The following is an 18,035-nucleotide window of genomic DNA, read 5'->3' as shown; positions in this document are numbered from 1 at the left end:
CCCAGAAGTCAACAGCTTGAAGACAATCCCCAGGGGCAGGGAAGAAAACAAGTGTCACAAGAGACAGACACACACACACGTAAGGACAGCAAGCCGGGGAAACGACAGTTTTCAACGCCACTGACCGTAATACAGAGTGGGCTTCCTTGTTTTCCTGGCACCCACTGCTACCACCACAGAGGGATGATTTTTGGTCTATGGTCTGGAGTAGTTTTCAAATGACACAAGAGGGGCTTGGAGAAGAGGTGCAATGAGAAAGGTTCAAGTATGAATAAGAGTCATACCAAAGTCCAAGGTCAGGGAAGAACCCACAGTGAAAAAGACACCTCAAAGAGTCAGTGTCTTGCTACTTCAACCAACTGCCTCCAGTGGACTCAAAAAGGAATCCCCAAAACATATGCAGGTTCAAACATGGTCTGTGCCCAAGGGATTCTATTTCAAGTGAGCTTAGGGAAGCACCTCAATAGGAAAGCAACATTCCTATTGGGATGGTTCATACCCGTAGACCTACAAACCCAGTGGGGTTACTTTCCTGACTAGATGGTGATCAGCTTATGCCCTGAAGCAACAGAGACAGACACTGAGACTGCCAAAGTTCAAACAATAAGGTGGAAATTGTGCTTCCTTCAAAATGAATTGGCTTGTAACTGCCTTTCCTCCTGGTCCAGCAACTGCGTTCTCCCACGTTGCTGCAGGTATTTATTGCCTTACGCTTGAAATGAAAAGGCGAATGTTGAGGTGCAAGGACTGAGCAGTCCTGAGAGGGCAGGGGGTCTGGAAGTACAGTAGTCAGCACACGCTGTGCTCGCATAATGGCTTGGCCTTCCTTCGGTCCCAAGAGCCTATCCCCAAGGTCAGTCTGAAGTCCATTTGCAACTGGTGACCCCTCACTACCCCACTGGGACAGTGTGACAGAGTGAGGTCTTCAGTATTGCACAGGTATAAAATGTCCGCAAGTTTAAAAATCAGAATCACAGTTGCTCTTGGGGCTGGGCTGGCTCCCCGTCCTGGATTTAGTAGGATGTGGCTGTGGCCACTGGGCTCCTTCTGAGCTCTGAGACCGTCGAGTGGGTGGGCACTTGTGCCAGCACTGAGGTAGGAAATGTACAGTAGGAGCCCTGCACGTCAGAGCTTAATGTCTGCAAATGGTCTAGAAATGAAGAGCCTGCCACCTCCCCTTGGCAGGAGGGAGTCTGGGGGGTGGGCATGGAAGGCAGGATTTCAGATTCATACTGCAGGAGTTGACCCATGAAGCCAAAGTTGGGTGAGATCACACTCCTCCTTTGCTTGACGTAATCGAAGGCCTCCTTCAGGCGGAAATGCTTGGTCTTCATGAGGTAAGCCATGCAGATGGTGGGTGAGCGGGAGATCCCAGCCTCACAGTGGACCAGGACCTTGCCTCCCTTTTCCCTAACACAGTCTGGAAGGAAGAAAAGAGGGCAGGAATTGAGCTGGGCTTGGAATCCAAAGGCAATGCCAAGACACAAGAATTATGCATTAAAGAAACTAGGTATCAAACCATTTTGCCTGCTTAAGAACTGTGATCTTACTACTAGTCCAGTCTTTAACCACCACTGGGAAGGACAGAGATTTTGAAGTTCTACTGAAGTCTATTCCTATTGAGAACCTTTATAATCCTTACAGAGTCTTGGTGGTACAGTAGTTAAGAGGTTGGCTGCTAACCAAAAGGTCAACAGTTCGAATTCACCAGCTGCTCCTTGGAAACCCTATGGGGCAGTTCTACTCTGTCCTATAGGGTCGCTATGAGTCAGAATCGACTTGACGGCAACAGGTTTGGTTTGGCTTTTTTTATAATCCTTAGAGCTGCTTCTCAGTTCTCAAGGATGCTTGCAGTTACCGCTTCTGCCACTGGAGGCGCTAGACCTAGACTTTCTCGGGATATCATCTTAACTTGGGTTCCAGGAATAGGTTTTAAGAGGGCATCAGGAAATCTTTGAAAAGGGTATGCACATTTTTCTGAGGAGAGGGTCCCAGGTTCAAAGACTGGCTGGAGCAGTCAGTCATTCCTCCTCTCAGCATCTGATTCTAATGGTGATGACTTGGCCCCTGTGCTGGCTGAGGCCTTCCAGCCTCTCTGGACACCCAGTCTGGCTGTACCAGGGCAGGATGATGCTTGGCTCAGCTCCCAGGGTTCCCACCACCAAACATACAATAAACAGCGCACAGCCTCTAATTACAGCCCTGGCTAAGGGAAGCTTACTAGATGAAGGATATAAATGGCTTTTGCAAACTACATCTTGCACAACAATGGGAGTCATTGCTATTAAGCGACCACCACCAGTTAGCATTCTTTAGGTTCCATATGACAAAAGAGGGGGAAGGATGCTCTCCTTTCCTGCCCTTCCCACCCTCCGCACCCCAAAAAGCTACAACTCCTGAGGACAGACTGTTATTTTAAAAATGGGAAAAGGTAAAAGGTTAAACATACACCTATCAAATCAAAACCACAAAAAACATAGAGTCTTTCCAATTCCCTCTCTTGCTGATAAGAAACAATTACATCACAGGAAGCTAGGTGTAGCTGGCACTAGCAAAGGCCACAGCATGCAAAAATATATAAGATTTCAAAGAGGGGAAGAAAATCAGTCCCTCCCCTCCTCCCAAGTTCCAGAAGTTTGCAAACGCATCTGCGAGATCTAAAAGATATAATTTCTGAGGGGTCAGAGAGGAACCCTGGAGTTTCCCCTTTTGAACTAAGACCCCAAAGGACATCCCAGGGCAGTTCATTAGAGGCGCCCTCAATTCAGTCTCTGGCTCAAGAAAAAAGGCCTTACAAGTAGTTCAAAGGGGAGACCCCCAGGTCCCTAGGACTACAGGGTTGTGGCTCCTATTCTCCTTCACTCCTGTGTTGCCCTCCTTTATAGTCTAACTTCTAATTGCCCTAGTGTCACATCCAAGAAAGAAAAGGGCCTAGTCTACACTGCTTCTAGAACCCACTCTAAACCTCAAGGGCTTGCTTTCCCTATGCTACGTCCCTCGGGAGACGGCCAGGCATGGCTCAGCACACTGCCCACCGAGACACTCATCCTGGCCTCCATCAGCTGGACAGAGTCTGGGAAAATGCATCCTGTGCTTTTAAAACACTGTGGGTTTGGGTGGTTGTGTACACAAACACAGACCTGCAGACACACACAAGATGGGGAGGGAGGGTTCTGAGAGATGGATGGGGGTGAGTTTAATGACCTCATTAAGTAGCTATCTAGGTAATTAAATAACCAGCTGAGAAGGGCAAGGCCTTCCCAGGGACAAGGAGACAAGTCAAAGTTTCCCATCCTGAACCCATTCTTTTGGCAGTCTCTAAGAGGCTCCAAAGGAATCATCTCAGCCCAGAGGCTCAGGGGATGGGACCACAGGCTCTGCCTTTGGCCTCTGGTGAGTTTCTCCTCAGGGTTTCCCGTGGAGCAGAAATTGTGCGTGATGAGCAGAGAGTGCCCACCACGTGGCTGAAGTGGGGGGGCCCTTTAATTGCTACCTGCACTCAGTAATTATAGCTGGGCCTAGCACCTGCCTTTTCCCCTCCAACATCCCTCAGAACAAGACACAGGAAAATCATGTCTGGTTTCAACAACCAAGCGTGTTGAAGACAAAGAGAAAGATGACCCTGGAAAGGGAGGCGTGCCCACAAGGTTGGGGAGTGGTGCTAGCAAATTTGAGATAGAAAAATGTCAGCCTGGGGCCCTGGAGGGGAGGGATGCGGGAAAGGGAGGACAGCACAGGAAGCCTAAGGCCCAAAGCCCTTTCCAGGCTGAGGGGCCAGAGGTCAAGACCTTGGCTTTCAGGCTCGTCCAAGGGACTAAATCACAACTGCCTCACAGGAATGCAGAGGATGCAAAACATGCCAACTTTCCTGTGCGTAAAGCATGGAGCTTGAGTCAAGTGCTATCTTTATTCCAAAATTAGCTGAAATCGCAAAACAAATTGCCCCCAAGCTGTTTGCCAAAAACCGTGGAAAGCTGCTGGGCTCTTGGGGCTCAGTGCGTAAGTAGTGCTCTCTCAATCCTTCTGTTTGCTTTTAAAAATATCTCAACCTGCGTAGACACAGCTAGGGAGGTTCTTTCCCCTACCTCCCCGCTTCTCTCACGTGGAGCCTTATGTGTGGATACATTCTCCGCTCCCGCCCAGCTAGAAACAATAACAAAAGTGGCAGTGAGTATTGCCATAGAAGTATATTAATTCATTTATCTTGCAAATTAAAATGTCTATTAATAGCAACTTAAATCCTCCCCTCTGCCTTTTCAGTGGCTGTGGCCCATCTTGGCTCCAACTCTTGGTAGTTGGGTAGACAAGACACTTTTCTTCTTGGTGAAGGTAGCCCCCATCAGTAAATCAAAATCCAAGAACACATGCCCCTAGGAGGCTCCCAAAATAACAGAGAGGGACTGGCTGGACCTACCAATGAAGTCTATTGCTTCTTGAAAGTGGGAGCTAATGTCAGCTGTGTGGCTGTCTTCCACGGGGATCCATTTGTAGTGTAGGTGGGTTGTGCAGGCCTCAGAGGTCCGCCGTGAGACATTCAGCAAAGCCGTGATGTGCAGGTTGGCAAGGAACTCGCACTTGGATGCGTGGTAGGCACTTCCAAGGTAGAGAAAGGGAAGTATTTCAACTGGGCTACCCTGTAAGCAAGGGCAAAGGACATCAGGAAATATTGGATTAGCTTACTCATTTGGGAGAGGAAAAAAAACAACTCTGACCTATTTGTTTTTGAATGTGGGAGGTTCCCTTTCTGGTTTCCAGGTAGAGGCAGGGCAATTCAACCAAGAGTGTGGATGGAGCCTCCATTCCTGATGAACTCTCTTCTCTACATTACTGCTGTCTTCCCAGGTTCCCTGCTATTACTCAGTGACAGCAAAACCCACACAGCAGAGCTTTTCATTTTCTTGCACATGTCACAGAGGTAGGAAATGCCAGCAGCCTTCCTGGGCTAACAAGGATGAGAGGCAGCGGCGTGAAGGGAAGAATTGAGAGACCACGTTGAAGTTCTAGCTGCCCTGAGAGGACAGCGCAAATCCTCAAACCTCAGGCAGGCTCGGTTTCATTATCTGCAAAATGACATCTTCCAGCTCTGACATTTTATATATGGTATATCATCAAGCAAGGAGCCCTGATGGTCAATGATTAAGCACTTGGCTGCTAACCGAAAGGTTGGCAGTTCGAACCCCTCAGCCTCTCCACAGGAGAAAGACCTGGTGATGTGCTCCTGTAAAGATTATAGCCTAGAAAACCCTATGGGGCAGTTCTACTCTGTCCTACAGGGTCCCTAGGAGTTTGAATTGACTCAATGGCACACAACAACAACATCATCAATCCTAAAACACTTGATCCTAAGATGTATTCAGATTTCAGAGATGTTAAAATACACCTCCTTCTTTCCAAAATGGATGTTTCTTAAAATTGAAAATAACCACTGTTTACCCAGAATCCTCAGATAAAGTGAAGTTTTTAGACAGAGGGGCTTCCCCCATCCCTGACGGTCTTCATATGGGGCTTAGGGTCCTGGAGAGAGATGCTTTTGGGAGGCCACCCACACACCAGTTTTCTAGTTAACGAGATACACATGTACCCTGAGGTGAAGCTAAAAAGAACTGCTGGCTAGCTGGACTTTTGTAGTCCTAGTATTTACAGAGTTCTAAGGTGGTAAGAGAAGCCAGTGATGGTTGGACAATGGAAGTCCCTGGAGATTTAGAGGAAAATACTGGGCTGGGGACAGTTGCTGTCTCTTTGGGAGCCCTTCCTGTTCCATCCGTCCACATCCTGAGTTTCCATTTCCTCTCCTGGAATAAGAGTGGAGTGGAAACTCAAGGGTCGTCTGCCAGACCCATGATTGCGGCAGGGTGTCATGAGGGGCAGCAGCAGGCAGTTTTCACTTGACCGCGCATGTGTTGCTCACTTTCTCTTTCTGGAGAACAAGGATTTAAGCAAAGGCCAGTTTAGCCACTTAGAAGAAAGTTCTAGAGGATTTAAATAGGGTAATAATAACAACTGGTATTTTTATTAATGCCTACTATGGCTGGGCTTGGAGCCCTGGTGACACAGTGGTTAAGAGCTTGGCTGCTAACCCAAAGGTCCGCAGTTCGAATCCACCAGCCGCTCCTTGGAAACCCTATGAGGCAGTTCTACTCTGTCCTATAGGGTTGCTATGATTCAGAATCAACTCAACGGCAATGGGGTTTTTTTCTTGTTTGTTTATGGCTAGGCTTAAGGACCCCTGGTGGCACAGTGGTAAGCTGCTAACCGAAAGGTCAGCGGTTCAAACACACCAGCTACTCCTCAGGAGAAAGATGCAGCAGTCTGCTTCCATAAAGATAACAGCCTTGGGAAACCCTATTGGGCGGTTCTGCTCTGTCCTACAGGGTTGTTATGAGTCGGAATCAACCCAACGGCAATGGGTCATGGCTGGGCTTAACACTTTAGATGTATCTACATAGTACCAATTTCACAACAAATCTATGAGGCAGGTAACATTATCCTCATTTTACAGATGGGGAACTTGAGGCTCAGAGAGATTAAACAACTCACCTGAGTCTGAGTTAGTCAGTGGTAGAGCTGGGATTCAAACCCAACTCTGACTGCTTAGCATGTCATTTCAAAGTAGTGATCATTATGGGAAAGCAAGTGTTTTAAGTAAAAACAGGATGGAAGGAATTCCCTCCCTTCCTCTCTTCTTCGAGATAAAACTTCCACTTGCATCCCCTCCCTTACAACTCCCCAAATGTTCACCTATAGAAAGCAGCCTTCCTGGGTGGCAATGTGGTCTAGTGGTTAAGAACCTGGGCTTGGGCATCAGGAAGAGCAGCTCTAGGTCAAGTCCCAGCTCCAGACTTACTAGCTGTTATGTCCTTGGGGGCAGCTTCTTTAACCTCTGAATCTTTATCTGTAAAATGGAGATAATAATACCTACCCTACTGGGATAATTGCAAGGAATAAATGGGATAATGGATGCATTAAAGCCCGGTACTTTATATAGTTGCCATTATCATGCAAAAGCTGAAGAACAAATACACAGATATGGCTTCTCTCCCTAGGGAAGACACAGGGCAGATACCGAGCTAGTCAATCCCAGCAGGTATAGGCCTGGCCTGAGCTGGACCCCCTCCCTGGGGTGCAGCTCCCCACTAGTTAGGAACCAGAAACCACTAGTTAGTTTCCAGCAGAGTTAGTGGAAAGTTCTTCGGAAAGAGGTAAGGAGACCCAAGTCCAGGTTCACTCAGTCACTGACCAGCCGTGGGTCCCCACCAATGGGCACCCACAGCCTCACCCTCAATGGAACAAAGTGGACAGTTGACTCAAGACCTCTCCCTCTCCTGAGTGCCTGGAAAATAATGACGCATCAGGCCTGGGAGCCTATTCAGTTTCGTCTGTAGCTTAGCCCAACACACCCTGAAACCATGTTTCTTCCCTTTTCTGAATCTCATGTTTAGACTTAAGAGGAACAAACCAAAGGCCTCAGAAACCCAAAGGTTGATGAGACCTTGTTTGGCTTTTCTTGGTGCAGAAGCGCTTCTAAGAAATAGCACCAGGGATTTCCCCAGATGAATCGTCAAGACACATCAGGGCCTCCCCAACCCTCATTTGGCCAAAGGTCTACCACGCTTTCACAGCACACTGCCAATTCCTGTTTATCTTTCACTTTCGGAGAAATGGGGGAAAAACACAATCAACCAACCAAACAAACAAAAACAGAAATCTAACTAGGCCAGATGCCCATGGCTTGAAAGCCCAGGGTTCATCATAGACTGTGTGTATATTTATATTTAATAAAGGAAAACAAATAAAATAATAACTCTGGCACTTTGCTGAGGTAATAGGCTTCCTGACCAAGGGTTCCATTCAAGAAAAGGCACAGGGCTTTATTTGTAAGCTCATTCCCAGGGGCAGAGTTTTGCTCATGGGAGATAGCTGGTATTTTAGGCAGCATCTAGATGTCTTCTTTCTTATGATTTGGGTATTTTCTTGTCTTGTGGGAAAAGTTCAAAAAGCTCCTTCCATGAAGTCAGGTGCTTCTTCAGAAAGAGGGCCACGTGGAAAAGAGAAGAAAGTTCTGAAAAGAACCCCGCCAGGGAGTTAAGAGAAGGGGGTTCTGGGCCTGGGGCTGCCATGAGCCAGCTGCGGGGGAGGGTGCTCTTTGCAACCAACAGTTTTTTCCCCTGTAACATGGGAAGATTGGTTTTGATTTCCAGTTTCTGCCACATCTGAGTTCTCACCTGCCTTTTCCTCATCTTCCGGTATCATGCTAAGTAACCCCCTGACCACTGAGCTTTTCCACCGTACTCTTTCTTTAATGAGTTGTCACAAAGCACAATTTTTTGAAGAGGGAAAAAAGGCACACACATGTATACAGAAACATGAAAACCTACAGTGTTTCTTGATCTCCTCATTCTAGAATTTATGGAATCATAAGCTTCAGAAACCCTTAGATTAGCCATCCAAACAGCAGATTGTCCCCCTCCCCCTCCCCCTCTGTTGCAGTTAAAAATACCAAAGAGACACGCCTTGACAGGTACTAGGTTGGTTTACAGAAACTGCAGACTATGAACAATTACAAAAGAGATCAACACAGGAAGGATGAAAGTCGGCTCTGAAATGTCTTCAGGGAAACCTAAACCAATATTCTGACGCTTCTCTGAACCTTCCAAGCCAGCTAATACTAATGTGTCATTCACTTCCCCTTTTCTCCAGAAGCTGTCAAGCATCCTGTGGCTCGTTTGCGCTTGTCAGCTTGTTTGCTGGAAGGAAGCCCATTTACTCTTGGATGGAAACTCAAGTTGGCAAGCAACACAGGTTCTCTAAAATTAGAGGATTCTGCCAACACCCTGGGCCACCAAGAACTAACCACTATTGCTGAGCAGGGAGAGAAGAGCCAGGGAGGATGGAGATGTACCTGGTCATAAGCTGGCCTGTAGCTGAGGTTGAGCACTGTTCTCCCACACTGGTTGAGGACGGCTCTCTCGCTTTCGATCTTCTCTTGTGAAATGGGCTTTACATCCACACAACACTCTGGATATTCCGAATAGAAGGTCTCATATCCCCCTACACACACACAAAAAAAAAATGTGAGACAGATGTAAGCACTGATTTCTCAAGCTGTTAGGAAACACTCATAATTAATCAACACTGTGGAACAGTCAAAAATATGAAGCTAATATAGATTCTGGTGACATAAAAAAATTGAGCAAAACCAACCAACAGAGAAGAAATGGCTCTCTAAACACACACACACACACACACACACACACACACACACACTCTCACACACCCACCTAAAAAGCTATAGTTCAGAGAGGCAATGATTAACTTTTTGTGTCTACCAGAAGCAGCTTAAACTGTGAAAGGAAATATGTGACATCTGGCAAATATTAACTAAATCCCTCCAGAAGACAAAAGCTATTTTCTCTCTTGTTTACTTAAAATGAAGGTGTGATTAGGCAGCATTTCATTAATTTGTGAAAAGAAAGAGACTACCGAACTGGTCCATTTCTTCAACCAGCCTCTCAGCTCTAGGCAGGACTATAGTTAGAACGCCTCCATTCAGAAGGGAACAAGGGCTAATATGAGGTTAAAACCCAGGGCAATAAAACAGCCTTGCCCCTTCTCATCCCCAAGGTGCTAAGAATACTGCTAACCATCCTTTCAATAGGTCCAATTCAGAGAAATCAGTCTAGTTAATTACCTTCCAAAGCAAACTGGAAGAATGAGGATTTCTGAATTAATTCTCAGCCCTCATAAGCAAAACCTGTCTCTTGCTCCTTGATGACCACTTCTCCTTTCTTATCCTCCCCTTCTAACCTTTCTCCCCGGACACCATAATTCAATAAGTCAACTACCAGTAAGTATGACTCTAAAAATTTGTAACATTATTCTAAACTTCTCTTCAAACGTATCACTTAAGGTAAAAACTATTCTCTGCCCAAGTCAGAGAAACTTGCATATATAAATAAGCCCTCTCAGGGCCCATTCCACTCAGTGGGAAAAGAACCACCAAGTTAAAGACCATCAGAACCCTTGGAATGTCAAGGGCTGCTGGGTAAACAGGCCACCCTGGTTTGGGAATCCCTTTGCTTCCAACCCAAAGCACTCTAACGCACTTCCTAGGGCACCTATCTTTTTCTGGTCCAGAGAATTCACTTAACGTCAAATCATCAATTAAATATGAATTCTGAGAGCATGTATTTTCCCCAAAGCCCCCGCTTTCTTTTGCTTTCTGGTGTTGTGACAACCCCTCAGTGGAACACTTTGGCTTTTTTAAACCCCTGTAGCGGACAAATGGTTAATGAATTACAGGGCAGTCACTAGCTTCCTCTCAGAAGCTGCAGCCAATTCCTAGAATGAGTCATCTTGCCATCATGGCTCCCTCTCAGCTCTCTGAACTGCCCCCGCCCCCGTTTAGTACAGCCAAATCTCCCCTGTGGTCACTTCAGCAAGTCACCCACTGTGCCTTCCCGGACAAGCTTCTGGTTCTCCCCCCTCATGGTGACAGGAGGCCAGGCCAGATGAGGGTGGTGGGGAGGTGGTGGAGGTGTGAGCGGCCTAGCTTCCCTGCCCCCCAATAAACCCTTGACCCCCTTCCTTCCTCGGAGGCAGGGAGAATGCCAGACCTACTCTGACACACAGCTTCCTCCTTGGAAGAGGTATCCCTAGTTATAACCACCTAGTTGCTTCTCGTGCCTGGGCCTCTACCTTTTGGGTTCCAAGAGACAAACCGAGGGATTGGAGTGGAATCTGAAGTAAGAGTGGCCCAGGCTGTCCCCAACTTCAGGATGAGGCTTGGGAATGAGAAGCCTTCAGGCCACCCCATTTCTTGGCTCTAAATAGACCACTTAAGAGTTGGCTGTCAGGAGGACAGACGGGTGGTGCGGGTGTGAGCTGGAGCCTGCCTGCCTGTTGACAAAATATGCAGGCAGACAAGGAGTCTCATGTAGACAAGGACAGATAAACAGGACCCTGCCTCGGCTAGCTGGGGTCAGGAGGAGTCCTACAGATTAGCTGGTCTCTGTCTTTCACATACTCCCATCAGAGGCGTGGAAAGACAGAACATTCCTCTCTCGTGCCTCACTTGTGTTGTAAGAGCCACGGTGATTCTTACGGCTGCTTCAGTTCTCTTCAGAGTGATTCTGCTTTCAATCACCACTGCACTGCGCGGCGGGGGGTGGGGGGGCGGAGACAGTGCGTGGACGCTATATACAGATACGTACTGACAACTTTATTTGGTCAGCGCTCTCTGATTTTACTGAGTTTTTTTTTTTTTTTGTGGGGGGAAGAATGAATAGAACAGCAAAAGGCATGGATGGTCTCAAGATCTGAGATGCCACCAGCTTAAAATCTGAAATTGTATCTGGACATAAGTTAGGTAAAGGAAAAAAAAAAAACTGGCAACCATTTAAAAGTTTTATAGCATTACAAGGGTTGGTATCAAGCAATTTCCAGCGAAATTGGAAATGCACATAATCTTTGACCCTGTAATTCTCATGATTTTACTGAAAGACAGCAGATGCACAGGCAAAAGCATATGGACAAGGATATCCTCTGCCACACTGCTGCAAACAATGCGACTGGAAGCAACCTGATGGCCATCATGAGGGATTGGTTAAAAAAGTGAAACGAACATGTATGTTCCGATATGGAGGGTTTCCAAGATCTAGTCGGGTGAAAGAGGCAGGAACAGGGAATATAGGAAATTGTCCCATTTTTTTAAAGATATTCAGGGAAAATCTATTTATCTACAGGGAGTGGGGTCTAAGGTGTGTGAAACATCCACTTTTTATTGTACAGCTTTTTGTGCTGTTCACATTTTTTACTTCATTAAAAAAAAACAACACTTTAAACATACTTCTTCTGAGCTGCCAGGCTACAGAACTGCCTGCTTCCTGTGGTAATAACTTCTAAACTGTCAGCACGGCCCCCCTGGAGAGGGGTGCAGAGCACATGTAGGACTAGGAGGAGTTTCCTGGAACACATCTTTCAAGCTGCCTGAGGAGGTGGAAGCTTTTCCTGTACTCACTAAGAACAGGAGACAAAAACCACATCAGGAAGAGAAAGAAATCAGGAGCCCTGTGTGAAACCTCTGCAGAGCCCAGAGAAGACCACTCATTCATCCCCTGGGGGCCGAGGCTGCAGGGAGAAGGAAGATTAACATCTTCTTAACAGGAATCACCAGGGGACAGACAGTCAGCAAGAGGTGCTAATGGAGGTGGGAGCTGCCCACGTGCCTCTGGAATCTCCTGGCCTGGACTGTGTGAAATTCCCCAGATTGCATGGCTTTAAAACAGGGCCCCAACTCTCCAGTTCACTGCACCTGAGTTCTGAACCACATGACGGGCAAGGGTTATTCCTCCAACCTGCTCTGTTCTCCATCACTGTCAGATTCCAACGAGTCCGCACCAGGGCTAGACGCACCTTGGGGTGCCTCCAGTCTGAGCCGTCATCTCTGCACTCCATACATTCGAGGTTACAAAGGGCTCAAATATGTGGAGGGTGCAATCATAGGAAGTGACCCAGAAATCAAAGCTCTCGAGTTTGAGAGTCAATCACCCACCCACCACCGGAAGCCTGAATTATCTCCCCAGCAGGTGAAACGGACAGGCCGTCAATGCTCACGTCGCGACGACCTGCTGCGCAGCTTTTGGGGTCTCAAAGGCCACATAATCCCCTCCACCACCACCCGCCTCCGGCGGCTCCTCTCTCAGGTCCTGACTCACCGGCGCGCCTAGGCCTCCCATGCTGGGCAAACAGCAGGAGCCCCCACTCCACCTCAGGACCCCGGTCTCCGAAATGTTCCCAGGGCGTGAGAGGGAGGATATGAAAAGGCTGGGAAGGCTGTCAGCTCCGAACTGAGCTCCAGAAAGGCCGGGGAGGGGAGTAGAGAAGGCAGGAGGAAAACAATAAAAAGCAATAAAATGGAAATGGAAAGGAAGGGGGAGGGACTCGCCAGGGTCAAAAAGGCAAGAGGGGTCTGGAGAAGACACCGCGTAACGTACAGTAATTGCCCAGGCGGGAAGGAAGGGGGACACCACGGCGCCAAGCTCCTGGGGGGTCGCGACCCGCTGATTCCAACAGATCTATCAGCAAGGCTCCGAGCCCTGGGCCAGCAAGACCTGAGGAGCCCGCGCGGGGAAACGCTGCCCGCGCACGAGCCGATGGCCCTCAAACTGCTAAGCAGCAGCGCCCCCCGCTGCACAGCCACCCCCACCCAGTCCGCCGGACAGGCGGCCGAGAGCTTTCGAGGAAAGTGGGCGGGGGGGGGGGTGGCAGCTCCGGGCGCTGACATTTGCTGTGCCCTCACTAAGCGCACGTCAAGCCCCGGTGTGCAGTCACAGTCAAGTGGAGACTTTCACAGGGTCTAGCAAGGTGCTCAGAGCAGGGAGGGGACCTCAGCGCCCACGTTCCATGTCCCGGCTAGGGGATAAAGGATAGGCGGGGGAGTCAGGGGACCGGCGGCCCCCGATGCGCTCACCTTTGAGGAAGTAGACCCGCGGGCCGGCGGGCAGGCAGGCGAGCAGCGAGGTGAGCACGACGCGGGCGGCACTCTCCTCGCGCAGCTTCTGCCAGTGGCGACTGCCCTGGTCGAGCACGACCACCGCTGCCACGCCGCCGCCGCCCTCCTGCAGCAGCCGAGCGCGCGCTGCCTCGTCGGGCAACACGTAGCGCGCCGGCACCGCGCCCCCGCGGGCCCGCCGCAGCACCACCGAGTTGAGGTTGACGTTGAGCGAGCCGCGCACACTCGAGGCAACGAAGGCCAGGTAAGGCCGGCAATCGAGCACCACGCAGCGCGCCGCCGCCTCCTTGCGGAGCATTTTGCGCAGCTGACGCCCGTCGAGCGACGTGACCTTCATGCCGCCGCCGCCCAGCGGCTCGGCGCCGCTCCCCGCGCAGGTGCCCACAGTCAGGGTGCCCGCTGGCGAGGAACTGCGGTCGGCCGACGGAGTCCGGCGCAGGAGCGGCCGCTCAGCTCTTCTTTCCTACCCCACGCGTTTTCCACCCGGCTCGGCCACTAGCCGCCCCAGAAGCCGGGGATTCCGCCGGCGACGCTGCGTTTTATGTGAATGAATGTGCGACCTGTGACGTGGCTGCCCATATAAGGCCAAATATGGGTATTTCCCCGCCCCTTCGGGTTGTGGCCACGCCCCCAGGGCAGGGCTTCCACCTCCCACCCCGGGGAGCGGGGCACGCTGGGCGGCGCCTTAGTCAGCGCGAAGAAGAGGAAGTGGAAGCGCCCACTCTGGCTGCTGGCGGCGTTGCGCGGAGGGACTCACTCGCGCATCACCGGCATTGCAGGTCGGGGGGGTCGGGCCCACCATGGCGCCGAGGTGACCCACGCCGTGCGGGAAGCGGAGGAGGCAGCGGAGGAAGTAGGGCCGGCGCCGTACAGTCGGGCTTTCAGTTTAAGGGGCGTTGGTGGAGAACCTGCCGGGGACGTAGCAGGCCCCGCGCTAGGCACGGGAAAGGGAACAGGAGTGTGCACCGAGATGGAATCGGAAACGGATTCTGATCTTCCCCGAAACCTTTACGCGTCAAATGAGCCAGTGTCTGGGATTTGTTGGTAATTGTTGCCGTTAGGTGATAGGTACTTGTGAGTTCATTTAGACTTTCTCCTCTTTTCTGTATTTTTGAAATTTTACATAATAAAATTTGCTAAAAAATAGTTGAGGGTGAGAATGGTTGCACAACTCAAAGAATGTAATCAATGTCACTGAATTGTACATGCAGAAATGGTTGAATTGGTGTATGTTTTGCTGTGTATATTCTCAACAATAACAACAAGGCTGAGAGGAGAAGAGGCAGAAATTAATCTCCCCAAATGGATTCTACCCTCACTCTCCAATAATAATTAGAATGAATTGATTTTTGAGGGGCTCTTTTCTGGTCCCTGGAAAACTTGTGGAGTCGTCAGTAGCCCAGTGGAGCCCAGTCTAGCCAACTGCTGTCCAGGTGGCTTTTGGATTTGGGGGATTATCTGTATATCAAGTATAATCCCAGGCTGGCTGCCCCTGGCTGGCCCCAGGGGCTTCAGGCCTCCCACCCGTACTCTCGGGGAACTGGACATCATTCACCCATTCAGCAAATAGTTACTGAGGGTCAGCCTTGTACCAAGGCTTTGCTAGCTATGGGGAGATGGGGAAATGGAAACATGTCCAAGACCCCAAATTCACAGCCAACCATTTTATTGTTAGTCTTAGAGTGTGTGTTGCTTGATGCCTCCCCTAGGGAGGGGCTTGTTTACAGCTGACACAGGGAAAACGCTTTTAAAAAGCAGCAAAAATGAAATTCTGAAGTCAAATATAATCAAACAGGACACCATAATGACTGACATTGCCTCTGGGTGACAGATGCATTCAAAGGCACTGCCCTTACCCTGGTGGCACAAACAGTTAAGCGCTGTACTGATAACTGAAAGGTTGGCAGCTTGAACCTACCCAGGGGCTCCTCGGGAGAAAGACCTGGCGATCTGCTTCCATAAAGATTACAGCCAAGAAAACCCTGTGGGGCAGTTTTCCCACATGGGCTCGCTATGGGAATCGACTCAACACCAGCACCTAACAACAACAGCAACGCCCTTGCCCTGCCAGTGGGGTCATGATGAAGATGTGATTTCGGGATTTTCTTTCTTTTTTGGGTTATCTGTGCCAGCCTTCTCTGCAAGCCACCGGTCCCCCAGTGTTCTGACTCTGTTACCCACACCACCCACCCTCAGACTGTTCAGCCAGGAGCCACACATGTGTACGGAGCACCCACAAGGGAAGGTCTTTGCGTTGGTTGCTGGCTGCACGGAAGTGAGCAGGACTCGCTCCCTGCTGCAGCAGCCCCAGCCCAGCCTCAGGCTTCTGTAAGGTCCTATATAGCCAGTGCAGGAGAGCACGCAGGGTGTGTAGGGGGTGGGAGCCAGGCACGACTGCCGGGCTGGAGGAAACGAAAGCTGAGGTGAGCTTCGAAGAATGAACTGAGGATAGCTAGGCCAAGGAGGTGGGTGGGGGCATTCCAGTCAGAAGAAACTGAGATAAAGAAAAAAAAAAAAAACTAGCATAGTATGTGCTGGACATGTGTGGGAGACTAAGGCGCTTCTGGCATTTATTAGAATGTTAAGCATGGTCAGGTGACAGAGGGCTTGGTGGGCCATTTGGAGCTTATCCTTGGGCCGGGGCAGTCCCCTTCCTCCAGGGGTCTTACTCAGTGACCTTGGGTAGATCACTGAGGCAGCACTGTGGAGGGTGCGTATTTTGGTTAGAAGGTGGGGGTGGGGTCCAGACAAGAGTCAGGGTAACGGATAGGAATCTTTTGTGGATAATCCAGGCCAAAGCTGATAAGGGCCTGCCGGAACTTGGCAGTGATAGCAGGGATGAAGACACCACACAGATGGAAGGAACATTTAGGAAGTAAGTTGCCGGAAGGGGTGGGATGGGGAGAGAGGAGTGAAGTGACTCCAGGGTTTTTAGCTGGAGTGACTGGGTGACTGGTGGTGCCTATAAGTGGGGACCTTCCAGGAAAAGGCCTAAGTGGGCTGCAGTAGAAAGGAGGAGGGGCTGTGTCAAGACATATCAATAGATTAGAATTATTCCTGGGCCACCTAAGGGGGGTGCCCAGGAAGCAGTAGGGTAGCCCAGCAACCAGTACAGGAAGGAACACCCAACAACTGGGTTGCTCCCTCTCTTCCCACGTCCAACAGATCACCAAGATCTGAGACTCTGGCTTCCAGATCTCTCTTCTGATCTGCTTTTTCTCGTCTCACGGCCAGCATCGGCTTCATGGGCCGGCAACCTGTCCTGCTACGCAGAGCCCCCACACTTAGTAGGGCCCCATGCCTGGTTTAATATTTTGCTGTCACTATTTCGAAATTCTTAGTAATTTTTGGACAAAGGATACTGCGTTTTCATTTTGCACTGGAGCCTGCAAATCCTGTAGCCGGATCTGCCCATGGCTGTAGTTAGAGCAAACCCAAACCAAAACCAGTTGTCGTGGAGTTGATTCTGACTCCTGGAAACCACATATGTGTCAGAGTAGAACTGTGCTCCACAGGATTTTCAGTGGTGATTTTTCAGAAATAGATCACCAGGCCTTTCTTCTGAGGTGCCTCTGGGTGGATTCTAACCTCTAACCTTTTGGTTAGCAGCTGAGCTCATTAATAAGTTTACTCCATGCAGGGACTCCGGGATAAAAGGCCCTTATCTGGCTATCTGGGTGTTCTTTACAAGGCCCAGCACGTGGTGGTGGTGGTGGTGGTTAGGTGCCGTTGAGTCAGTTTTTTACAGAAGCCTGGAGACTCCTGCAAAGCTCCCTGCTCATTGCAGCCTCAGTAGCAGCTTCTGGAATCTCTCCCCCGCTCCTCACCTACCCAACCCCACCCCAGGCCAGCTTCCTCTCACCTACCAAGCCCTTCTCAGCCCATAAGCCTTCTAGAGCAACTGGGCCAGGTGGCCTCTGGGGCAGGATCAGAGGGTCTCACAAATGCCAGGGCAGGGGTCCCAGAACAATCGCCAAGCTAACCCAGGGGTACCTCGACAAGCCCCAGGCGTCTTAGTTTATTTACATTATTTGTGATTATGAAAGCAGTGCATGCTCATGGTGATAAAGGTAGAAAATGCCGAGAAGCAAAAAAAAAAAAAAAATGGTGCTTGTTTTAGAGTTCTGCTTTCTCTGGCTTAAGATCCTAAACCAAGGCGCTCTCAGATTTGGAACTAAGACTTGCTTTTCACCCATCTTGGCTCAAGGAAAGGGCACTGGACTAGGAGACAAAGATCTGGGTTCCCGTTCAAGCTCTGCTACTAGTAGCGTTTACTCACTGGCTTAGTATTTATAGAATGTCTTTTACGTGTAAAGCACAGCCAGCACTTGCTGTGTGACTGTTGAGGGTCACTCGCCCTCTTGGAGTCATGGTTTCCTCCCCATAAAATGGAGACATTAGTACCTATCTGCATGGTGAGTGAAAACAACATAATGTCCATAGAGCTGTGTTGCATGATACACAAGTAAGATATTTGTATGGTTGTTGTTACTAATACTGTTAATCACCAGCAAAGCATTTACTC

The 18,035-nt window shown here is 49.5% G+C and overlaps 1 protein-coding gene across 1 annotated transcript; it reads right to left on the bottom strand.

Annotated features, from left to right (window-relative positions):
• Positions 1-440: 440 nt before the first annotated feature.
• DUSP5 (dual specificity phosphatase 5) lies at positions 441-14,032 on the bottom strand. Its single transcript, XM_004374949.2, has 4 exons — positions 13,469-14,032; positions 8,900-9,048; positions 4,415-4,634; positions 441-1,420 (listed from the first exon to the last, which is right to left on the bottom strand). The coding sequence occupies exons 1-4, from the start codon at positions 13,845-13,847 to the stop codon at positions 1,014-1,016; spliced, it is 1,155 nt and encodes a 384-aa protein (XP_004375006.1). The 5' UTR covers positions 13,848-14,032; the 3' UTR covers positions 441-1,013.
• Between the last annotated feature and the right edge of the window lie 4,003 nt (positions 14,033-18,035).

The sequence above is a fragment of the Trichechus manatus genome, unplaced genomic scaffold (assembly GCF_000243295.1).
Source record: "Trichechus manatus latirostris isolate Lorelei unplaced genomic scaffold, TriManLat1.0 scaffold00031, whole genome shotgun sequence".
NCBI classification, from domain to species: Eukaryota; Metazoa; Chordata; class Mammalia; order Sirenia; family Trichechidae; genus Trichechus; species Trichechus manatus.
The sequence above is the reverse complement of the archived record's forward strand: the minus strand, read 5'-3'. Positions and strand labels throughout refer to the sequence as shown.